This window comes from Camelus bactrianus, chromosome 3 (genome assembly GCF_048773025.1).
Source record: "Camelus bactrianus isolate YW-2024 breed Bactrian camel chromosome 3, ASM4877302v1, whole genome shotgun sequence".
Lineage (NCBI taxonomy): Eukaryota > Metazoa > Chordata > Mammalia > Artiodactyla > Camelidae > Camelus > Camelus bactrianus.
This window is the reverse complement of record NC_133541.1, coordinates 31,996,590-32,022,376: the sequence shown is the minus strand read 5'-3', so window position 1 is coordinate 32,022,376 and position 25,787 is coordinate 31,996,590. Positions and strand designations below refer to the sequence as shown.

The 25,787-nt window shown below is 36.3% G+C and overlaps 1 protein-coding gene across 2 annotated transcripts; it reads left to right on the top strand.

Annotated features, from left to right (window-relative positions):
• Window positions 1-946: 946 nt before the first annotated feature.
• Window positions 947-25,787, top strand: C3H5orf34 (chromosome 3 C5orf34 homolog). Of its 2 annotated transcripts, XM_010966313.3 has the most exons (13): window positions 947-1,376; window positions 4,671-4,904; window positions 5,056-5,145; window positions 7,047-7,693; window positions 9,769-9,870; window positions 11,101-11,224; window positions 16,583-16,674; window positions 17,557-17,626; window positions 18,274-18,444; window positions 18,854-18,948; window positions 20,015-20,113; window positions 20,901-20,941; window positions 25,319-25,787. In XM_010966313.3, the coding sequence occupies exons 2-13, from the start codon at window positions 4,710-4,712 to the stop codon at window positions 25,513-25,515; spliced, it is 1,923 nt and encodes a 640-aa protein (XP_010964615.1). In that variant the 5' UTR covers window positions 947-1,376; window positions 4,671-4,709; the 3' UTR covers window positions 25,516-25,787. The 2 variants fall into 2 exon arrangements, with proteins under 2 accessions (XP_010964615.1, XP_074213873.1); XM_074357772.1 differs by lacking the exons at window positions 11,101-11,224; window positions 16,583-16,674.

The window sequence follows — 25,787 nt, the reverse complement described above, 5'->3', positions numbered from 1 at the left end:
TCCCAAGGGCCTCGGGGCCTTAACACAGGATATTACCTCTGCTTGAAACACTTTCCCCTCTACTTTGCCAGGCTAACACCTACTTATCCTTTGGATTTCGGTGGAAACATTTCCTCAACCTGGGTTAGGTCTGCCCACTATGCTCTCACGGACCTCTGTATTTTATCTTAGGAACACTTAACACAACTGTGATCAAATTATCGTCTAGTTGTTTCTTTCCAGTTAATCTTGTGAATGAAAAATACAGCAACCATATCAGTAAACAAAGAATGCTGAAACCATCAAATCGTCAGCAGCTGCCACTACCCCCCAGTGAAGAAGCCTGCAGCCCAGCCTCTGCAGCTACTCACAATGGTGCACTGAGGGGACTTAGAATAAGAAAGGACAGGATAATGGCCCCAGATAGCTATATGCTTGTCAAAGGAATGAATTCAATGAGCCCAAATGTTTTCTCCCTCCCATACACAGAAAAGAGCTAAATTCTTTCACCTGAGATACCTGGTTTTCTTCAGTTAACAAGTAATCTTATAATGTTCTGACTACCTGGTCTTCGTTGTAAAACTCCTGTATATCCTAGCTCCTCCCCTACCCCTTTGGAGCCGTCCCCTCAGAGCAATCTGAGAAGCTGTCATCCTGGCTCGAGTCCTCCCACCGAATAAAACATAACTATCAACTTTTCGGCTGTGCATTTATTTCAGTGGACAATCTCTAGCCCCCGTGCTCCATCCTGGGTCCCATTCCCTACTTTATCCCCAGCACCCCTAGCACACACTACTAGTCTCTCCATAAATATTCTAGCGGCACTAAATATAGCAGAGACGTCAACTTGCTATTTGAGGGGAAAGAAGGCGCAAAGACACAGTTGAAAGACATTTTCTGATAAAGTATTAAAATAGGAAAAGTAGAGGTCTATCTTTGGTCAAGTTTTTTTTACAGCCTTACTGAGGTAAATTGTTTAGATTATTTAAATAAGCATCACTCCGCTAAAATCCACCTTTACAGTTATCTTGGCTAGACCATCAGAACGCTGATCCTCACCCACCTTACCGCAACCAGGTACCACCGGTTCCTTCTTTCTGGGGTACCAGAAGTAAAAACCGAGACAAGTCCACCGGCTTCCGGACTGGGAGCCCCGCCTCCCGACTTCCGGTCCCGCCTTTCCCGTGCAAGCGACTTCCGGCCTGCCTTCCTAAAGCGGAGCGACCGGGAAGATTTGAATCGCATTTGTTTGCGTTTGCTGTCTCTCCGGGCTGGCAGCTAGGGCTGCCGCTTTCTCCCGCTGCTCCGACTTGACGAAGGACCCGGGAACACTCTCCTTGTGTCCTTACTCCTCTCGGTTATGATTGTTTTCCTTCATCGAGAAACATCACTTGCTGGTAATTTGTCAAATTCAGGAACTGTTCCTCGGGAAGCAGTTGTGGGCGGGCGTAGAGGCTGCGACTTGGAGCATTTTGGCAAGCGAAAGCACAAAGGCCGGTGATTGGCCTCATTTCCACGACTTTTGGGCTCAAAACTGCTTGATGTGTTAGTCCAAGACGTTGGTAGTTGTTTTGATGAGGATTTTTCTGTAACTAGATAACGCATTTTGAAAAACGAAGTTCCTGTTAATGTCAAAAACGAACTTGTGGCCTTTCGATCCTTAAACACACTCTGACGTAAACTGCTGGCTGGGTGGTGAAAACACGAACAGGAATAAGACACTAGAAATGTGGTTGGAAATGTGGGTTGGAGCCGGATTATGTTTTTTTAATGATATTCCGGGAACTTTAGACATTCCACTGTTTCTTGTGTGTGCTTCATTATTTAAGTGATCTAAACAACAATTATGCTTCAGTAACCTGTTTTTAAGTTGGCTAAAGATAGGCCTTTTTCCAATTTATATCAGAAAATATTTTTTCTAACTGTGTCTCTGCTCCTGTTTTTTTCTAAAATAGTAAGTAGACGGCATACGTATATATGATATATGTAGCTGCAATCTAAATATATTTATTGCTGTGAATATTTATTGCCATTTAACAAGTATGTAAACAAGTGGTGTAAAGTGGTTGGTATGGTCTGGATTGTGGAAAGTTGCCTATGGCAGCAATACTGGAAATGGATTGGAGAAGGGAAAAAGTGGGAAAGGGTCCCAGGCAGTTTACAGGAGTTGAGGGGAGAACTCATGGCCTGAAATAGAAAATGAGGAGCCAGATTTATGAAGGAGACTTAAAAAATCAACAGGACTTGTTACAGGGTTGTAAAGGGAAACAAGTCAAATATTGCTAACATTGAGACGCTATTAACTCAAATTGCAAAATCAGGAGGAGCAGGAAATTTTTAATTCACATATATTTCATCATTAAGTAAATATTTACTGCACTCTTATTGGCCAACTATTGTTTTAGATGCCAGGAATACAATTGTGAATAAGACAGATGAGGTCCCTGCTCTGACTGAGTTTATATCCCAGTGGGAAAAGACAAAAAGCAAGTACATAAACAGAATTAGTTTCGATAGTAATCGATGTTATGAAATAAAAAAAGGAAATGGATAAAAAATGACTAGGAGATGGTTAGGAACAACTTTAACTGACATGGTCAAGTCAGGCCTTTGAAGAAGGTAAATATTTGTGCTGAGAGATTAATGGAACCAAAAACCAACATGTGATGAGGCAGGAAAAGGACATGCTAGGCAGAAAGAACAGTGCAAAGGTTCTCAGATGCGACACAGCGTGCCTTAAAAAAAAAACAAAATTAAAAAGGCCAACATAGCTAAAGTGTCCTGAACAAGAAGGAATTAAAAGATAACATTAGAGTGGTAGATGGAGGCAGACTGTATGGCTTTTATATAGGCCATGGTTAAGGATTTGGATTTTATCCTAAGTGCAAATGTTGGGTTGTAAGTCAGGGAGTGTTAGATCTCATTTTTATTTTAAAAGATCCCTCTGGCTACTGTTTGTAGACTGGACTTGAGGGAGGTTAGAGTGAAAGTGAATTAGGGGATATCATAGAAGTCTACTTTTGGTGGGAGTGATTAAGTTCCATTTTAGTCATTTGAGTTTGATTTATCTGTAGAAGAGGGACATGAAGAGGTTTCCAGCAGGCAATGGAAGCTCTGGGGAGAGGTCAGGTAGATTTGGAAGTTCTCTACAGAAAAAAAAAATGATTACAGTTATGTGACTCTCCTCAGGAGAGATCATGTGGTTTAATATTTACTTATATCTTGACATATTCCACAAAGGATTATAGGCCAAGGCATATGTAGCTAATGCATACATTGAAAAGGGGTAGGATATTTTTAAAAAGCAACGGTGGCATAAAAGCAACACAAGTGTATATAGTAAGAAGAGATGACATGGGGACTAACCAAGGTCAGGTCTTGATGAATACTTGATATGAGAGAATGTCGAGGAATAGATTAAAGAGGAATAGAGGAATGATTAAACATAAAAGAGCAGTAGATGGAGTGGGAGTCAGGGGGACCATGGAAGCCCCCCTCCCCCTGAAAAAAGGCAGAAGAGGAGAGTTTGATGCAAGGGAAGATAGACCACCCTGTCACAGGTTGACCAGTTTAGTAGGATGAAGACTAAAGTAACTGGGCATAGGAAGATACTGGTAACCGGTGTGAAACAATTTCAGTGGAGAGGTGGAGAAGAAAGCTGGATTGCAATGGACTGAAGAGTGATGTGAGAGAAAGTGGACCCTGAGTGGATACTACACCTGAGAAATTTATTGGTAGGAAATGGTGGTAAACTGGGGGAAATGGTATCTATGGAAAGATATTTTTTCCTGTCAGGTTAAACGTGATCACCTGAGTAGCAGGAGACGCTGTCCTAGAAGGGAATGGGATTCGTTTTAGAAAAGAATCATAAAATGTATTGAGCTCCTAGAAGGCAACATTCACACCACTGGCACTGCCATATGTGTTGTCTCATTTAATCCTCACAGCAGTCCTGTTACCATCCCCATCTTGCAAATAAATAACCAACCAACCAACCTGAGGTCTATAGCTAGTAAATAATGTGTGAATGGAACCAAACACTCTAATTCCCCTTCCGTCATATCTGTATGGAAAGCATAAGTGAAGAGACAGAGACATTTTAGAGGTAAAGAAGAGGAAAGTGAATTCAGTGAAATAAGGATGAATCTAAGACACTAGGCAGTGAATCAGCTTTCTGAGTAGTGACATAGGGCTACTTCCTTAATGCCAGGCTAGGAACAAGAGTCCAGGTGCCCATTTCCCTCCGGTGTAGTAGTTACTTTTGGCCCTGCCTTTTGCATTATTACAAATGATTTGCTGCATTCTTACTGCAAAGATGGAATTTGCTTGTTATCTGAAATGAGATAGTGAGCATATGATTTTTAGAAGTTAAACTTCAGAAGAATAAAACTACTAAAATTATAAAGGCAATTATAAAGCTATAAAATTATAGCTTGGTGGGCTATCTTCTCCCTCTAAATTATCTTCCCACACTGCAGTAAAGCCTTTGGGGTTAATCAAGGCATTCTGTTAAGGATGTTAATTTCAGATCACATAAGTGTCTGGAGTAAGATAATCACTGTTTCTCCAACAAAAGTAAATGCAATGACAATGTTTTGCTTATGTTCTTAGAAAATTCTTCCATATGTTTTGATAGAGCTTTTGTACATTAAGAGAACTATTTGTGCAACTGTATTTCTTATTTCCCTCAGTCTTTGCCTTGGAAGGACATTTTATCCATAGTCACAGAAATGGCAGCTGAAATGCAAATGATACTTTATGAAGATGATTCAGTGCAAGTACAGTATTTTGATGGTTCCAGATTGCAGCTTTCTCCCTGTGGTTCTGAATTTTTATTTGAAAAGGCACCTCCTATTTCAGCACATCCTTTAGAACAACCAGAAAGAATTCGCCAAAGAACACACTTTGTTATTAGCACTTACCGAGTAAGTAAAGATGACACAAGAACTACTCTTTTTTAATATTAAAATATTGTTGAGGTGGCCAGAATATGGAAAGTAATTAGTATTCTGGATTACTGTCATTCTAAATTGATTTTCAAATCATTTTTAAAGATTATTTTGTGTTTCTTTGTAGGAGCAGCTACAGCGAGCCCTGGATTTCCGAAACTCTTTTGCTACTTGCCCTTTTTTATCTGAAAGCATCATACCTTCAGAAAGAAGAAAGGTAATTTTTTTAAAACCTCATTTTCAAAACAATTATTTGAGGACAAGTAATTACAAACAGGTAGTTTAATGTTTAGTCTTTTTCTTCATGACACTTGGGAGCAGACATGTTGCTGTAGAAAGCATAGGCCTGTATATTGTACCAGACTAGGGTGTTTTGATATTTTGTACATCGAGACACAGAAGTTATATTGCTCATCTGCCTGCCTGTTTCTTTGTAGCAGAGAATTTCACTCATAACTTTTTAGACTGATGACTTTTTTTGATCCTCAGAGGTGTCAAAATTAAGAAATTACATGACCATTTTTGGTAGCTTATGTGTGCAGTAGAGATGTGTAATTACTTATGGGTATACACATTTTATTCTTTTACTTATATTCTATTTGAACTTTTAGGAATAATAATAACTATCATTTATTGAGGGTTTTCTATGTGCCAAGAACTAGGAATGGTATTAAAAATATTTGGTAACACCATTATGGCATGGGTACCTGCTGATCAAAAAGGATGTCCAACCAGTCAGAACAAGTATATTGACTAAGATACCAGCCCCTTGTTACAGCTAAGGGAACTAAATCTCAAAGAGTTTACCTAACTTGTCCATGGAAGTTGTCTAAGTGGCAAAGTCAGGATTTGAACCCAGTCTATCTGACTCTGAATACTGTGTCTTTTAATCATGATGCTTGCTTGCCTAATGAGTAATTTTCTGTTATATTGTCTCATGGCAAAGGAGTTAAGAAAAATTGTAAGTTGTAACTTAGTTTACAAGGCCATTTTTCCACTGTATCTTTTGAGTAACTATTTATTGAAACTGTGTAGCTTACCTCTGATGCTGCAGTAGGATTATTAGATAGTCTAATTCTAGAAAAGGAAAGTGCCTTAACTGACCATCCTTACAAACCGGCTTTGCCATCAGTGAATACTGTCCCTAATTTTAACACACTAACAAGCATGTGTACATGTGGATAGTGCTGTAAATTTACGAGGCTTTCTTGACAATAGTTTTTGTAAATTTAAGGTTTTACGTAAATGGAAGTTGAAATGTGCAATCTGGCAAGTTTAACTGATAAAAAGATGGTTAATGGCACTTAACTGTTTTTATCTTATATGAAAAGATGCAACAGGTACTATTACCTTTATGAATCTGTTTGTTGTTGGTCTGGATCAGTTTACCTTTGAGTAATTGGACTTTTTAAAATGTTACTCTTTAAGCCACCTGGGATTTATTTTAGTGTGTGGTGTGCCTGGTGCTGTCTAGGGTAGGTACCTACCTTATTCATGTTATCCTATTTAGTCCCTGTGATTATCTTTTGAGATCGCATTTCCCAAATGCTATTCAGTAATTCCAGTACCATTTATTAAGTAATACTCTCTCTTTCCCCTCTTGTTTTGAAAAGCTTATGTTATCATATGTGACATTTTAAGATATGGTTGAATCTGTTTCTATATTCTCTGGACTGTTCTATTGATGACTTTTTATGCTATTTCCATACTATTTAAGTTATGATTGGTTTTCACACAGTAGTGCTAGTCTTCCCTCATTTATATTCTTTTTCAGAATAGACATTTTGGGAGGGACTGCAAATCTATTTATCTCTGATTCATTGCACACTTTAAATCAAAATATATTTAGCATTAAATATAATCAAAATGATTTTTCTTTTTCTTTGTCATTTTTGTCAGAGTGTGTGTATGTGTGTGTGTCTACTTTTCTGAGAGAGACAATCTTAACAATATCAAATATTCTCTGGAAAACCAAATATAGGCTGACATTCCTCTTTCTTTCTAGGTAGTAAAACACAGAACTTTAAGAGCTTTCTTATGTAATATGTAAGTATCAAATGTATGGAAAAATTGGACTGTTGACAGAAAATACCATCTCTTTTTCTCCCCTCAATTCAGCGTATCTTCATTGACATCTCAGAAGTGAGATGGCCCAGTCTTCACACTGATGAGGGTGTGACATGTATGCAGGGTGGCACCGTGAAGATATCTTCTTTAGATGGTCACGCATACCTTTGCCTGCCCAGATCTCAGCATGAATTTACAGTGCATTTTTTGTGTAAAGTAAGCCAGAAGCCAGACTCATCTAGAGTACTGTCAAAAAAAAAAAATCAAGCCCAAAAGGACAAACTAGTTGAAAAAGCTGGCAAAATCTATACATCTGGAAGTTTATCAGGACAGAGACTGAAGAATAAAGAAAATGAACTTTATTATCAGATTATGAAATCCAGAGAGCCTTTAGAGAAGAAGAGTTGTGTAAATGGAACTGAAGGGAGGGAGGAGCCGTCTTCACTTGGTTCAAAACACACATGTGTATACACGTGGGTGAAGCAGTGCTGGTCTGTGGCCTCCTGTCCAGAGGAATGGAGATACCCTTTGTCTTTAGCACTTCATTTTCATGATAAAATCAGCAATACATCTGGAATTGATGCAGATATCACCCAGAATAGAGTTTTAACATCTGACCTTTCTGAGGAAAGAGGAAAAGAAGTTTCTGTTCTTCCCAGGGCCCTGTTACTGAGCTGTCCTGTCCCACACCTGCACAGGTAATGGAAGAATGACTTCATCCTAAAGCTTTTGTCAGAACCAGTCCTTACCTAAGGATCATTTTTCTTTCTGAATCATCTGATACCATTCATAAGGGAAGTTCATTCAGTTGATCTAAAACTTTGCTTATAACAGATAGTAAATAACTTCCTAGCCAATGTATTGTTTATATTTTTCACTCTACATCCATGCATTGAAAGTTGGTGGGAGGCTGACTATACACTGGATACTCTGTTAAGCACAGAGACTACAGGGATGATTAAGACAGAGTCCCTGCTTTCTAGGAGCTTAGAGTCTAGTAAGGGTCACTGTCACTGAAAAGATTATTGAGTGTGGGAAGTGATGGCACAGGGCTCTGGGAGCGAGCCCCGGGAGGCACCCGCTGCCACTCAGTGGAACCCATTACCTTGGTTGCTGGACGAGCTTGTGATGATGGGTGCTTTCTTTCATATGCAGCCGCAGAGGCCATCCCGTCTTTAGTTAACTGACAGTGAGTATGTCCATTTTCAAAAGGGATAAACATGGAGAAGCTTCTAGATGGCTAGGTACAAACCTTTTACCTCCACTAAGATGAATAACCTAATGGTTATAGATTTGTAACACGAGCTGTGTATAAGTAGTGCAGTAATGATGGTAACAGCTAACACAAAGCACTTACTTTGTGCCAGGGTGGCTGTGCTCTACCTGTTTCATCCTCATAGTGACCCCATGAGGTGAGTGCTGTTATCATCCCCAGTTTGTAGAGGAACTTGAGAAACAGAAACATTAACTAGCCCGAGCAAAGTCTCACAGCCAGCACTTGTGGAACTGGGATTTGATCCCAGGTTGTCTTTGAGTATATATTTGTTATTTAAAACAGAATGTGGGAATGATTTTCAGGCTTGTCATGGTAATCTAGTTAGAATTGGAGATTTTAGTATTATGAGTACACCTCAAAAGAGATTTATGCTTCTAAGCAAACAGTTTTTCAATAACTTGCCACTGGCCTTGATTGAAGTCCATTATCCTTAAGCATGGCTTAACAGGCGCTCTGTCACCTGGTCCCTCCCTGGCTCTGTAATCCTCACCACTCTTGCCCTTTCTTTCTCCACTCTTGCTAAACTGGGACTTCTTGCAGTCCCTTGAATGCCTGGAAAGCCCAGGGTTTCTTTTACCACAGTACCTGCTCCTTCCTGTGCTGGGATCACTTCCTTTATCTCTCTCGGCTGGCTAACCTGTGCTCATTTCCAGGTCTTAGCATAAGCCTTTCTTCCTTAGGTTGGTTATCCTGAAATCCCTAGACAGGATTAGGTTCTATACAACCCCACAGAATCCAGTCATTCTCCTTTCTTTCTGTTTAATATTTACTGTTTAATGTCTCTGCTAGATACGAATCACTGAGGACAGGGACCATGTCTTCTCTTTTGATGTTATATGCACAGTGTGTACAGCACAGTGTCTGGCCCACTGTAGATATTTCAGTAATATTTATCGGTTGAATCCTAAATTTTAAAGGTTAGTAGAAATTTATGTGTTTGTGCTGAGATTCAATAATGAGATTATTGAAAACACTGGGAAAAATACCTGGAAAAATAAGATTATGGTTGACTATTGGCTAACATGGGCATGAAATGCATGGGTCCACTTATATGTGGGTTTTTTTCAAAACTACAGTACCTGTATTTTCATTTTTCAGATCTTTAAATTAAGTAAGAGTCAGGGAAAGTTTGTGTTTGATTAGAGATCACAGTTTGTAGAATCAAAAGAACTAGGGTTTGAATGCTGGATTCTATCCAGACTGTCTCAGCGTCGTGCCCTTAGGTGAGTCATTTATCAACTCCTTTGTTTTGGGAGCGGAGATAACAGTACTCAGTTTTCTACTTCCCTGGGGTCGGTGCCCCTAACCCCCATGTTGTTCAAGGGTCAGTGGTAGTTTTAAATTTCATTAATACATCTTCATATTAATTTTTACTTCTCTTTGATCTGATGAGTTAAGCAAGAAATACATCTTATTACAATAGCACGGTTTTGTTGACTTCTCAAGGCAATTATGTTAGGCATCCAGAACTTATAGCTTGTATTTTGTCCTTCACAGGTGGAATTTCTGTGATTCGCTTTCACAGGGACAGTTTGGCGATGAAGAATATTCCTATCCTGAACTAGTGAAAGTGGTTTGGCACAAGGGTGTTACCTATAGGTGAGGCGCTTGGGCTGCAGTTGGATCTATTTAGCGATGCCGCAGAGGGTACGGGACCAGCCTTGTGGACGGACTCCCCTAACAGGACGCAGTTTTGCCAGGGCCACTGTTCTATGTTTGGCCCTGAGTTTTACAGGTCTCACAACGTAATTTTATTAGTGTACATAGAGGTCTTATGACTAATTCACATTAACCATGTTCACAGGATTTTTGTGATGGCTCCCAAGCCAGTGAGGGGTTAGTTTTGCTCATAAATGAAATATTTCTGCAGTTATTTGGGATGCCCCTTCCAAGCAGCAGGAGATCTAGTCGTCTGAATTAGTCACATGCTGCTGAGCATGGAATTAGAGAAGTTGTCTAGCCTGAGATAGATTTCCGCCTTCATTCATGCAGCAAATATTCACTGTCTCCTCTGTGGCCAGACTATTCCACTGAATTATCCCTGCCCGCCACAAAGTACACCTCTGTGGTGACTGGAATTCTATTGTTGGCTAGATTCAGAGTTTCACTTCTGTAAAGAATACGAGAACAAATTTGTGAAATTTGTGCTCTTTGGTGTCTCCCTTCCCTGCATGAAAACTCACCCTCTTCTGACAATATATTGTTCACACAAATTTGTGAAATTTGTGCTCTTTGGTGTCTCCCTTCCCTGCATGAAAACTCACCCTCTTCTGACAATATATTGTTCACCTTAAGTACAGTAAAGTCGACTTGGCTTAAGTTTTTATACATTATATACCCAATACCTTGATTGTATCTGGCTGCTCCAGGTGCAGTCACCTTCTCTTAAGGGTGGCTCCTTTTACACGTGGCTAATCACATCCATCAGGTATTGAGTCTACTAGTTTCGTTATTAGAGAATAATCTTAGTTCTAGGTTCTGGAGTTGTCATATTTAACTCCTATGCAGCTGACATTGCTTTGGTGACTGTTAAGTGCCAGCCACTTGTGACTGACAGTGAGGATACCAGGATGATGAGACAAGATGACTGACTTCGAGAAGTTGAGCTTAGTTGAAATAGATACATTAACAAATTCTGTGTTCTGCTTATTTTTTTGCAAAAAATTACTTTAGCTGGTTGATGTTGAGTATGAAATTATCCATTTTTCTGGATAGGCAAGACCCTATACTGGTTTGCCCTTTTTTTTTTTTTTTTAATGATTGCCTTCATGTATGTTTTAATCTCAATGAGAAGAAAATTTTTTTTCATTGATTATTTCTTTTCCTTAGACTTACCCATAAAAATATGAACTCAATAGAGATTCACCCTGGAGATGGATCTGTTTTCAAATCAGAAGGAGCTTATTTGGGGAACTATTTTACATATTATTCTATTCAAGAAGGATCAGGAGAGGTAAGTTGACAATGAGGTCTCAGCTCAAGAAGATTTTTGGTATATAGCTATTTCTAAATAACTCTGAGTATATCTCTGGGAAATTTGATCTGTTATAACATTTCTTGCTACTCCTCAGTTTGCTTAATTAATATAACCTTACTGTCAGCATTGGCACAGTAATTACTGGTCACTTATTTTTACTGTATTCTCATCTGGTTTTCTGTCATCCATTTTCTAAGTAGTTTGTGTTTAAATCAGAAGTTAAAATTCTTCTGTCATAGAATTTACCAGTAGGAAACACTGAAAGTACTAATACTATACTTCTTTGAATTAGTATTTGCTCTTTAAAAAGCACATACATTGGTTTGCATATTTAAAATACCTCCTACCTCCTAAATCTTTGTATACAACTAGGATATTGAACAAGATTGTTCTCTGTCATTGATAACAGGGGCACATAACATGATATATTTAGTATATCAGGCCAAAATATAATCATGTGAAAACTTTGTTAATAGTTCCCAGTTTACTTGTTCCCAATCTGACACTTGAAATCCACTCTTTTATAGCAATCACTGTAGTATCACACGGCTTTGCTTTGCAGGATAGAACATAATATATTTTTTTCCTCTGTTACAGAGTGGAGTCTTTGAGTGATAAGATTATCAGAGTTGCTGGAAGAAGGCTTAAAACTAGAGCAGATTTTATTTATTTATTTTTTTTAACTAGGGAAAATTTCAAACACATGCAAAAGTAGAAAGACAGATGTAATAGACCTTCATGTTCCCATTGCCCAGCTGGTTCCCTCTTTCCTTCCACTGCCCCTCCACTCCCTATTTGTTTTTAAATAAATCCCAAATACCATTTCATTCATAAATATTTTAGTATATATTAGAGCAGATTCCCTGCTGGGATCTATTTGTAGGAAAATATTCATTTATTCAATTAATAGTAATTAAACATTCATAGGTTGGCACTCTATTAAGCACTGGGCAAAGATGAAGAGTTCCTGCCCTCAAGGGTTCACAGTCTGACAGTCTAGTAGTCAGTCAGGCAAACAAGCAAATGAAATGAAAGTGTGTGTGTGTGTGTGTGCATGCATGTAGTGCATGAGATAATCAAATAAACAGGCAAAAAGAGTGAGTATGCATATATATCTACACTGCTGAATGCTGTGTATTGGGAGTTCAAAAAACTACATCTTCCTGGAGCTTCAGTTTTACTCAAAGTTGTCATGGGGAGGGGGTGATAATTTTTATACTGAAGCAAACATATCACGGAATAGAAGCATGTGCTTTGGGGATAAAACAAAACTTCGAGACAAGTTGTGCCTTTGTGTTGGACTGCTTTGGGCTTCACACACTTAGATCCCTGTGTGCAATACATTCACTCTCCTCTGTCTACTTGAGTGAAAAGATCTAGAAACAGCTGGCTCTCTTTTAGGGGTGAAATTGTTTGATGCTTACTTTAACCCATACTCCAAAATAAATTCAAGACAGATTAAAGGGCTAATGTGAGAAACCAAACTTTGTAATTGTTAGAAGAAAATATAGAAGGACAATGTTTATCATCTTGGGGTAGGGGAGGCCTTAAGTACAATACAAAAAACCAGACGGCATAAAGAAAAGTTTGATCAGCCCGAAATTTTCAAATGTATGTTAAATTTTAAATATGTAACTTCTATTTAATTAGATAAAGTCAAAAAGACAAACACCTGGAAGAAAATAGTCTACATTATAAATCAGTAATAAAATGACCCCTACCCCCCAAAAACATAATAGAAACAAGACAATAGAAAACTGAGTAAAGGATAATGGTTAAGCCATGTAACACATAGTATTTGAAAATATGTTCAACTTTACTACTTGCATCAAAGAAATGAAAATTAAAATAACAATAATATTTTTCACTCATCAAATTGTCAAAAACTATAAAGGTTGATAATATCTACTGCAGAAAGGGGTGCTTTCATGACGTTGATTGGCGTATAAATTGATTCAGCTTTCATGAAAGACAGTTTGATAATATCAAGTAAAATTGGCCAAAATTCTGCTTGTCAGGTATCTATCCTAGAAAAATATTAGCACATATATTCAAAGAAGCATGGCCAAGGATGTGGATTGTGGTCTTGTTTGTAACAGCAAAAAACTGGAAGCAATCTAAACTTTAATCAGTAGGAAAATGGTGAAATAAACTATGGTGATCACATCATGGGAATACTGTGCAGCAGTTTAAAAGAATGAGGAAGATGTAGACACACAGAGACAGATAGTGACAGGTCTTCAAAGCACTGTGAGTGAAAAAAAGCTGCATAAGAACATGTACAATGATATCTTTTGTGTAAAGAACAAAAAACAAGCCCTAAACCCAATTGTATTACTTTATATAATATGTGTATCATTGCACAGAGAAAGATCTGGGCAGATAAAAACTGAACTTGACGTGGTTACTTTTGGGGAGGAGTCTGTGAGGGAGGAGGAGTCGGGAGGGACTTAAATCTTGTATTTTTTAAAACTTTTTTCCTCTTCCCCTTTCTCCGAAATGTAGTAATGTATCATTACTTCTGTAATTAAAAATTTAAATAGGAAAGCTTGACAAGGACCCACAATGTAAGTGCTTCCATAGAGATGAAAACTTGGTGCTTTGGGACTACATAGGGAGGGATACCTGCCCCTGTTCTGGAGGCTCAAGAAAAGCCTTCTGGAGGAAGACATGGCTCAACTAGGATTTATAGTTCTAAAGGATGAGGTACACAGAAGAGGGATGGAGGAGCATATAGCTAAGGGAACACTTTGGCTCAACTCTGAATGGCTGGCTTCTTGTCATTAAATTTCCGTTTAAATGTCACCTCCTCAGGGAGGCTTTTCCTGATGATCCAGATTAAAGAAGCTACTCATGACACTCCCTATAACATACCCTCCTCTTTTTTTCTTCTTGGCACTTAATACTATGTGATATTTTCATATTGGTCAATGTTTGTTTACTAACTAACCCACACTAGAGGTAAGCCTTGTCTTTTTCAACACACTATTATTGCTAGTGCACAGAACAGTAGATAAATGTCACCTAGAGTCTGGGCCGAGTACAGAGTGTTGAAGGAAACGAAAATGCTGTGATACGCTACAACAGAGGGAGAATGTTGGGAATGTCCAGAGAAGACACTAGACCACTAAGCTGGGGCAGTTCATAAATGGGACATGAGAAACCCTACTGCTTTTGGAGAGCCACTGAAGGATTTAAGTAGGCAAGTGACATCATATTTTTATTAGATCTTTTCAGAGGAAGATGAACCGGGGTGGGGAAGAGATGGAACTTCAAGCTGTGGAACCAGTTAGAAGCCATTTATAGTAGTGCAGGAAGAAAGTATAAGGGCCAGGCAGTGGTAATGAGAATGGAAAGATAGGAATGGACCCAAGAAATATTAAGGAGACAGAACCAATGGTTGATGGGATATTGGAGATGAGGAAGAAGTTGAAAATGATGCCAAGTTATTGAATTAACCAGTGAATGATGGTGCCAGGCACTGTATTAAAACAAAATGTTTTTAAACCTGAAGTGTACTGATGATGGCACTTTTCGATCTTAACCAGGAGGTGTCAGTAAAAAATTTAAATTCTATTAATCTCAGTCCCATTTACCTGATAGTAATTGTAAGATACTCTTAATTATAAGATGCCTCTTGATTTCAGAGAGGTTAAATTGTGAAAAATAAGCAGTTTAGAATTGGTGAAATAGGGCAGTGGAGAAGACAAGACCTCTTAAGGGACTCAGTATTCCAACAGAGAATGACATAAATAATTAAAATGTGGTATTTTGAGTGTCTACCATGTGAGTTAGCACACTGTGCTGATGCATGCTGGGATACAGAGGTCAGCAGAACAGATACAGCCCCTACCTTCACAAAGCTCCATTCTAGCAGGGGGACATTGAGTAAAAGGCTATATAATGAAAACCAATTATAAAGAAAACCAATAAGCAGGAGCGGAGGGTACTGTGCTTGTGGACATAACTGGGGGATTTCACCTAGCCTCTGAGACCTCTGTAATGGCTTCCTTGAGACTGAAGGAAAAGTAGGAGTTATCCAGACACAGGGAGGTGATGGAGGAGGGAGCTGAGTTTCAGGTAGAGGGAATGACATGTAATAATTAACATACCAGCGGTGAATGCAAATAGAGATGGAAAGAAATGCAGATTTTGAAGTGAAGTTAATCACATTTTTGACATGTTGAAGTTGAGATGTCTTTTTGATATCCAGTAGAGATTTATTACATATTCAAGTCTATAGTCGAGGATAAAAAAGGAGAGACTATTTTTTGAGTACCCACTATAGACGAAATTCTGTCCCAGGTGCTTTATATATGTGTTATTTCATCAATCCTCAGGACAATCTAGATGGTAGGTAGTATCCCCATATAATAGGTTGTAGGCTCTGAAGCTTAAAAAGGTTGCATAACCTGTCCATCAGTACAGTTAGTAAGAGGCACACCTGTGATTTGGGTCCAGCTCTGACCCTGAAGCCCTCTCTCACTGGTGGTAAAGTACAGGCTGCACTCGCTTCAGTTCAATTGAGATCTCTACTGCTCCTTAGCTCTCAAGCTGCAGTTTTCTTATCTAAAAAATAGGCACTAATAGTTCTTATCTTTCAGAATTATCTTGAGGAGTAAATGAGATAATCCTTGTAAACTACAACAGCTTAGCACCTAGCATAGCAACTAACAATGTTAGTTGTTGCTGTGTTGATATTTATTATGAACACAGTTTTGGACTCTGCTGGGATTACCCAAATAAGGAAATCAGAAGAGAAGCCTGGAGACAGTCTGGGAAACACTAGCATTCGAGAGTTTGAGAAAGAGGAAATTGAGAAGGAATAACAAAATAACATTTTTTTTTAATTCAAGAAGCTGAGCCTGTAAATAATACTGTCTTACACAAACTAGCAATACTTTCATTAATAAAATATAACAAAGTGATATATTCATTCAATTAAAAGTTTTTTAAACCTATATAAACTTTTTTTTTCTTTTGTCTGAAAGGAAAAGGGGACTTATGTGGTAGGTGTCCTGTTAATGCACAGGGAAATTAGTCTGCTACTTTGAGTATAGCCAAGATTTAAACTGAGCAGTGAGTTATAGGCTATTAGAGTGTAGTTTTTGAATAGATTAACTTTTGATAGGAGGAATTCTAGACTTTACAAAAATGGGAAAATGGAAAAGCATCCTAAAATACCTTTAAAAATACACCTTTTATGTGCTATTGAGTAAGGTAAAATAACGGCTTGCCTTGTCACTATGTAAATACATATTTCAAGGAAAAAGAGATAAGTAATAATGGCCAGAATTTATTATTGAAATTTTTTAAATTTTAAACTATTTTCAGAGAGAAGAGAAAACTTATTCAGTAAATAACCTTCCTCCAGATAGACCAGGAAGTCTATTCTCTGTGTGTTCTCTAATTAAACAGGCAACCAGGTAAGTGCTTTATGTTCAGCTGAATCAAGTGTCATGTGTCTGAGAAACTTGATACATTTTCTAGTGGTTAGGAAGACTAAAAATTGGTAGGTACAGTTGAAATAGATGTCTTTGGTAAAATCTGTCAACTTTTCTGGTCTCATCATTTATAAAATAAGGTTATCACTATGTCATTATATGAGTACTAATGGCTTTGAAATTTGAAGTAAATATGGAGAAACATGCATATGTGGCGAGCAGCTGCTGGTGGGAAATAAGTGCCTTTTCTCTGGGTGAGTGTAGCATCACTGTTGTTCTTTGGAATCAAGGGGAAGATTTGATGATATTTAAATTTTCATAGTTCTTTATTATCCTCACAGTAATAAAGATTTCTGAGAGTGAATAGATGATTAACTGTAGTTGGTTCTTTGGTTCATATGTTTTTTAATTCTCCTAATTAATTAATCAACCTGTGGCACCTAGAAGAATGAGAGTGGACTGTTGAATTAAATTATTTATTTTTCTAAACTTATGTCTAAGCAACTTCCAAAGTAGGTTTGAAGGAGCAGACTTGGTAATTTGATTTTCCAGGGACAGTTGATTCACATCCCCACCACTCTTAGACTGCGCTTACCCTGTCAGGTGTTGTGAATCTATCACTTCTTAAACAGGAACATCTGAAAAATTCTATTTGGAGTCATTTCATTGCTAAAAATTCAAGGAATAATCTTAGCTACATAAGATTAGTGCAACGGGAAGCAACAGGCCTAAGAAAGAAAAGTGGTCCAAACATATTTTTGTGGAAATGAGCTGCTTGCCTAAAATGTATAGCAGTGAGAACGGGTTGCTAGAATTGGAAAATGACATATGCAAATGTTTAAGTAGTATTTTTCTTGTTCACAGAATTCTTCAACATTGTGCCAAGATGAGGCTTTCTCTAAGCCATAACTATCATATATGCTGCTGGAAAATGGTATCTTAAATTATTTTAAAAGCAAGATATTTTTTATTTTTTAATTTTTTTATATATCTAAGTTGTTTACTTTCATCTAAGTCTTGTGAGAAATTCTTTGTAATATTCATATTGGCTTATTTTTTAAAATCTACTTAAACGCTGCAAAATTTGGCTTTTATATTATACTTTTACTGTATATTGTTTGTTTTTGTTTCTTTTTTCTTTGTGGAGGGGGAGGGGAATTGATTGGACTTGAAGTATGTGAAAACACAGTTATTATAAAACATATTACAGTGTTCTACTCTATTTCCATAACTGTAAAGGTAAATTTTTTAATACTGAGGTGGAGGAAGTGATTATCAGACTGATTTCTATATCTATACTGATTTGATTATAAACCTGTGTGTTGCTGTAGTTCCTAAACTTTGTCTATTTTCTATGTAAAGTTCAGCAGGATGGTGACTTTCCAAAGATATTAGAACTTAATCAGCTTATAGTAGCTCCTTTTGGGGTATCCACTTCTGGAAAAGTTAAAACATTTACTTAAGGATTCTACACTATTCAGCTTCTGAATGAGAATCTGAAGTTGCCTCAGTGTTCCTTAATCATTTCAATCTTATTAGTGGATAATTCTCTTTCCTGCTATTTTTATTTTCTGGTTTCAGGTACCTGGGATAAATGATAGCAGTATACTGCCTTTGCTTTGGAGAGAATCGTTCATACCCGGTGTGGGAAGGTTCCTCGCATACTCTGATGACAAAGTACATGCTGTCTTTTTAGACGGTATTACTCTAACCCTGAATTGGAATTTCAGCTCTTTTATTGAAAAGAGACAGGTGATTGTACTTCAGACTGAAATCTATTTTTTGTTGTTGTTGCTTTTAAACGATGGAAATAGTACAACGAAAATAAAGTACTACACTATCTATTTTATGAAGTATGAAATCTGTCAAGAGGAAATCTCATTGGATTTCCTAGCAAAATTCAGAAGGGTGTGACACTCATTTTTATAAAGGTAACTCATTATAAAGAGAGGGACTCGTATTTTTGTTCTTTTGATAATGATCTGTATAAAGGTGGCGGGTAAATAATACCCGTTTCCATGTGAAAAATAAATTTTAAATTAGTCAAAGTTTTAATGATTCATTTACTTCTTTGTTTCTTATTTGAAAATTAAGTAAGAAGAGGGTTTTGTTTTTTCAGTTCTAGAATGATAATATTTACCTTTCCTCTTTGCTTCTTAAGGTAAATCAGGGTCTCAATTTAGGTTGGTGTAAGTTAACTTTTCCTGATGGACAAGATCAGTTCATTCAGATTCAACACCCTGGACCGTATGAAAGGTACTGAAAAGCAATTTTAAAAATTAATTTCATGTTAGAAAATAACTTACTTTTAGACACAGAGGAAGCATATTTTTAGTTTCCCATGTGGAAAATATGTGTGAAGTTATTTCAATAGGTTTCAGAGTTTACATTTATATTTACATCTAGCATAACTAAATAGGTCAGGTCAGCTTTAATCATTTCCATTTATATTCTAGTGATTTTTCAAAATAAATGTGTTACAGATATAACTGGCTTGCTATGGAGATTGGACTATGGTCAGACGTGTTACCTAATTAACTAATTCCCTAACCAATTTGAAATAAGGTTTATAGGCACAAATAACTAAACTTATATTTCTATAAAGTGAAATAAACTAGCTGATGATTATTCTTAAAATGGAGGAGATTCTGAAATCAACTGTTTATGAATATGCTTTTTCTCTTTTGGTTTATGTAATTTCTCATAATAATCATTCTCCTCTGTTGGGATTTACTGCATTTTGGTCTAATGCTCCAACATGCATTGCTAGTTTGAGTAGTTTGCCTCAATAGATAGTGTCTTCAGTAAATATTACTATTTGTTTTAGCCAATCACTCCACATCATTCATTTTATTGAAATTGATACTTGTATATTCAATGAGTTATATACAATTATAGGTATATATGTCTGTGTGTCTGCATTAATAGGTGTGTTCTGGTAACTTTTAGAAAACAAATGCTCACTTAGTCTTATGTAAAGATATTTTCATGATAAAATTTAATGAAACTCATTTTAAAGAATTAAAGGGAGAATTTAGACATTTGAACTTGAACTCTGAATGAAATCCAAGTGTTACCTTTGTCCTAATTCTTAACTCCCATCTTTATTAATCATGAATGGGAGTAAATCATTTTATTCCTGGTCAATGAGAAAAACTTGCCTTTTCTTTTTAACAATGAAAAGAATTTTTTAAATTGCCCTACTTTAGATTTTTTTTCCTTTTTTTCCAGATTGTCTTAATGATTTTTCTATTTCTTGAATGCTTTTACAAATATTCTATAAGTTCATTTTTCAAATCTCTCTTAATGTATTCAATCTTAGATATGTGACAACAGTAATATCATGGTGCAGAAGACTGACCCAGACTACTCAGAGAGAAATGCCCACACATCCTTCATCATCTGTTCCTGGAGAAAACTGGTATTTATATTTAATTTACTTAAAAAAAAAAATTGGTAGGGGGGAGGTAATTAGGTGTATTATTTATTTTAATGGAGGCACTGGGTATTGAACCCAGGACCTCGTGCATGCTAGGCAGGTGCCCTACGCCTGAACTAGAACCTCTCCCTATATTTACTTTAAACTTAATCTATGTAGAAGAGCCAGCTAATCCTCAGATATTAAAATGTTAAATGGTACATTCTGACTCCTTTTTCCCAAGAAAACTTTCTCTTAGCTAAATGTATTTAACCCTTATGATGTTTTGATAGCTTAAACCTTGAAAATAATTTATCTTTAATTGGATATCTAATTTATTACATTTCATCGCATTATATTTTACCTGAAGATCAGAAAACTGCATTGAAAACTTCGTATCAGAAAAGGGTGACTCTTTTAGTGTGATACTTTTATCCTGAAAACTTTATGGAAAAATTCAAGGAGTTTTTTTTTTTTTAATTTTAGTAATATTAAAGGAAATAAAATGTTGACTAACATAACAAGCTTTCAGAATAATTTTTAAATACTTCTATCATATTAATTACTCCCCCAAATCAATTGGCAAATCAACAAATAAAGCAAGATTTTAGTCCCTCTTGTGTGCCTTTCAGTGTGCAGGGTACTGGAACTGGGCTTCAAAGGAATATTTAGGGTTCTTCTATCTAAATTCTAACCTTTATGAAAAAAATCAAGTTTGCTTACTTGAAATATTGTGGCTATAAAAGAATCAGACAACTAGCATTAACTTTTTTTTTTCTTTTTTGCACAGGTCTGTGGCTTCTGAACTTGAAAAGATACAGAAGTTTAACTGTATCCTTTAAACAGAATGTACTGTCCTGCATAATTTCTCCCTTTCCATTGCAGGCTTAATTCATGACTGTTTTTATATTAATCCATACTTACATACTATAGAGCTTTATTGAATAATATTCAAAGTTATCATTTAAGATGTATTTTGTCTGTAGAAGGTACATCATGTTAACATTTATACTTTTCATTGGGTTTAAATCAGCAAAGGACAGTGAAGTGGAAACTTTCTCACTTATATAATTATATTCTAACTATAACTCAGAACTATTTCTGACTTCTTTTTCTTTCTTTTTTAATTTGTAGGATTTTTACTTTTTATTTTTTTTAAATTTCAGCTTTATTGAAGTATAATTGACAAAATTATATTTAAACTGTGCCTCACAGTGACCCGACACACGTACATTGTAAAAGGATTACCCTATCTCATTAATTAACACATACGTCACATATCTTCCCTCTCCCCCTGCTTTTTTTGGGGGTGAGATCATCTGAGTTCCACCATCCCAGCAAACCTCAGTCACACAGCACAGTCTTAGTATGTTATACATTAGAACCTCAGATCTTACTCATCTTACAGCTGAAAGTTTGTATGCTTTTACCAACCTCTTTTCCACAACCCCCAACCCCTGGCAGCCACCATTCTACATTCTCTATGAGTTTGACTTTTTAAAAAAATTCCACATGAGTGACACTGTACAGTATTTGTCTTTCTCTGTCTAGCTTATTTCACTTAGCAAAGTGCCCTCAGGGTCCGTCCATGTTGTTGCAAATGGCAGGATTTCCTTCTTTCTCACAGCTGAATAATAATATAGAGTGTGTGTGTGTGTGAATGTGTATCACTACGTCTTTATCCATTCATCCAACAATGGACACTTAGGTTGTTTCCGTATTTGGCTATTGCGAATAATGCCACAATGAACATGGAATTGCAGATATCTCTTCATAATACTGTTTTTGTTTCTTTTGGATATATACCCAGAAGTGGGATTGCTGGATCTTACGGTAGTTTTATTTTTAGTTTTTGAGGAACTTCTATACTGTTTTCCATAGTGGCTGTACCAATTTATATTTCTACCAAAGTACACAAGTGTACTCTTTTCTCCACATCCTCACCAACCTTTGTTATGTGTTGTCTTTTTGATGATAGCCATTCTAACAGATGTGAGGTAAAATCTCATTGTGGTTTTGATTTGTATTCCCATGATGCTTAATGATGTTGAGCACCTTTTCATGTACCTGCTGGCCATCTGTATGTCTTTGGAAAAATATCTATTTCAATTCCTCTGCTCATTTTCTAATCAGATTGTTTTTTGCTATTAAATTGTATAAGTTCTTTACATATTTTGGATATTAATCTTTTATTCGATAATGTGCTTTGCAAATATCTTCTTCCATTCCATAGGTTGCTTTTTCATTTTGTTTATGGTATCCTTTGCTGTGCAGAAGCTTTTTATTATAATATAGTTTATTTTTGCTTTTGTTATCTTTTGGTGTCAAATCAATACGATAATTGCCAAGATTGATGTTAAGGAGCTTACCTCTATGTTTTCTTGTAGGGGTTTCATGGTTTCAGGTCTTACATTCAAGCCTTTAATCCATTTTGAGTTGATTTTTGAGTATGGTGTAAGATAGAGGTCTAGTTTTACTCTTTTGCATTTGGATGTTCAGCTTTCCTAACACCATTTATTGAAGAGTCTATCCTTTCTCCATTTTATATTCTTGGCTCCTTTATTGTAAAATAATTGACCATAAATGCATGGATTTATTCCTGTGCTCTTTATTCTGTTCCATTGATCTATGTTTCTGGGTTTTTCCAATTTCATACTGTTTTGATTACTATGCCTTCATAATATAGTTTGAAATCAGAGCATGTGATACTTCCAACTTTGTTCTTTCTCAAGTTTGCTTTGGCTATTTGAGGTCTTTTGTGGTTCCATACAAAGTTTAGAATTGTTCTATTCCCATGAAAAATGCCATTGGAATTTTGTATTGTTCATACATTGAATATTGTATTGAATCTGTAGATTGCTTTGAGTGTTATGGACATTTTAACAATATTAATTATTCCAATTCATGAGTACAGAGTATCTTTCCATTTATTTGTGTCTTCAGTTCCTTTCATCAGTGTCTTTGTTCTCAATGTTCAAATCTTTCACCTCTTTGGTTAAATTTATACCTAGGTTTTTTTGATATAATTATAAATGGGATTGTTTTCCTAATTTTTTTCTGCTAGTTCACTACTAGTGTGTAGAAATGCAACTTATTTTTATGTTGATTTTGTGTTCTGCTAAATTTATTACTTCTACCAGTTTCTGGTGGAGTCTTTAGTGGATTCTATATATAATACCATGTCAACTGCAAATAGTTTTACTTCTTCCTTTCTGATTTGTATGACATACATGCATTGATTGATTGACTGATTGTCAAATTCCTCTGGCTAGGACTTCCAGTAGTACTATGTTGAATAAAAGTGGTGAGTGAGCATTATTGTCTTGTTTCTTATCTTAGAAGAAAAGCTTTCAGCTTTTCACTGTTGAGTATGATATTAGCTGTGGGTTAGTCATATATGGCCTTTATTATGTTGAGGTATGTTTTGTCTACACCCAGTTTGTTGAGAGTTTTTCTGCATCTATTGAGATGATCATATGATTTTTATACTTCCTTTCGTTAATATGATGTATCACATTGATTTTCATATGTTGAACCATACTTGTATCGCTGGAATAAATCCTGCTTGATCATGGTATATGACTGTTTTAATGTATTGCTGAATTTGGTTTGCTAATGTTTTGTCAAATATTTTTCACATTTATGTTCATCAGGGATATTGGCCTGTAAATTTCCTTTCTTGTAGTATCCTTGTCTGGTTCCGGTTGTCAGGATAATCCTGGCATCATAAAATGAGTTTTGAACTATTCTCTCCTCTTCTATTTTTTGAAAGAGTTTGAGGACTAATGTTAATTCTTGTTTAAATGTTTGGTAGAATTCACCAGTGAAACCATTTGTGTTTGGGGTTTTGATTACTGATTATATTTCCTTACTAGTAATCGGTCTGAATTTGGTCTTAGTAGCTTGTATGTATCTAGGAATTTATCATTTTTTTTTTAAGTTTGTCCAATATGTTGGTGTATAATTGTTATACTAGTCTCTTATGATCCTTTTTATAGTGTGGTATTTATTGTAACTTCTCCTCTTTCTTTTCTAATTTTATTTGAATTTTTTTCTTGGTAAGTCTAGCTAAAATTTTGTCTGTTTTATCTTTGCAAAAGACTAGCTCTTTGTTTCATTGATTTTTTTCTATTGTGTATAAACTCCTTCCAGGGAGACAGCAGCAACCTGGAGTAGTCCAGAGACAGAATGTGGAGATACCACCTGCCTCCCCAGTCTCTGGGGAGGATCACACTCAGCTCCCAGGTGTGTGCTAAATTAGAACCCTGACCCTCAGGCAACAGCTTTTAAAGTATACAAATAGGCCTCTTTCAGGGAACGACTGAGAGATAGGTGCTTCTGTCTGCTGAGAGCTAGATGTTTTGGGGGCCTGTCCTGCATGTGGAAATCTTAAAAACTGGAGTATTAGATGTTGGGTCCAAAACTTTTACTCCTCAGGGAGAAGCTGGGAGCTGTGAGTTCCTCTGATTGTGCTGGGGGTGGGGTTTATGGTGAGAGTGTCTCAGCCTTTCTTACCCATCTCAGTGTAGGTATTTTCTCATTCACCTAATGTGTAGGAGTCACTCGGGTAGTTCCTGGATTTCTTACAGGGAGAATTGCTCCGTGTGTAGCTGTAGATTCAGTGAATCTGTGGGAGGAGGTACGTTCAGGAACCTCCTCCGTGACCAACTTGGACTAGACTTTTTACTTCTTTTTCTTATGAATCGTTTGTTCTGTACATTCCCACCTCATTCATGTAAATTTCTTTTACCTTGTTATTTTTCTATACTCCTATTGAAATAATAAAGTAGCTCTGCAATAGAGGATAGGTTTCTTTTCACTCTAGATTTTAAGGTAAAAAATACCCTACACAGATTTTTTGTATCCCTCTCACCCCTACATTTGTTCACTTTTATTCCCATATCACTTCTTCACTTAATTATGTTACTGAGCTTTTAATTCTTTTATTTCCTCCCTATCAATCACCAAACCTACATCCAAATACATACATACATCCAAATACATTCCTTTCTCCTACTTATACTCTAACCAGTTTCCTCCTCTATAAGGGACAGACTTGATAAATTCTAAAGTCCCAACTCTGTTGTGAATCCAAGAGATCTTCCTCTCAATGGAGATATTATATTTTAATGAAGGCTGGGCTCTCTAAAATTAAAAATAATTATAATGAAAAATATGGGGGGAAAGCTCCTTAACTAAGCAACTTAGTGTTATTGGAGAATAGTGGTGTCCTAAACCAGATTTCTAACAAGAAAAATGAACAGGATCATTTGGATCATTATAAATCAGAATCTTCAGAAACCTTACTAGAAGAAATTAATGAAAAGAGAGTATCAGTGGCATTGAAAAAAACCTCTGAAATCCTTCAGGATATTGACTGTCTTCTATCAAACTCTAAAAGGTGAAAAATGGAATTATTACAATATATTATTAAACCTTGAGGATGTTGTTTTAACTGACTGGTAGAAAATTACTAGAAAGCCAAGTAATGGTGTATATGACTTCTGTACAATGATTATATGAGAAATGGCATTTAACTTTGAAGGTATTTTACCAAATTAGTAAAAAGATTTTAAAATTTATATTTTATTAATAAAGAACTATTTTGAAATTTTGAACAATGTATTTCACATTTGAGAAAAAATTTTTATAAAATTGTACAGTTTTTGCTGTTTTA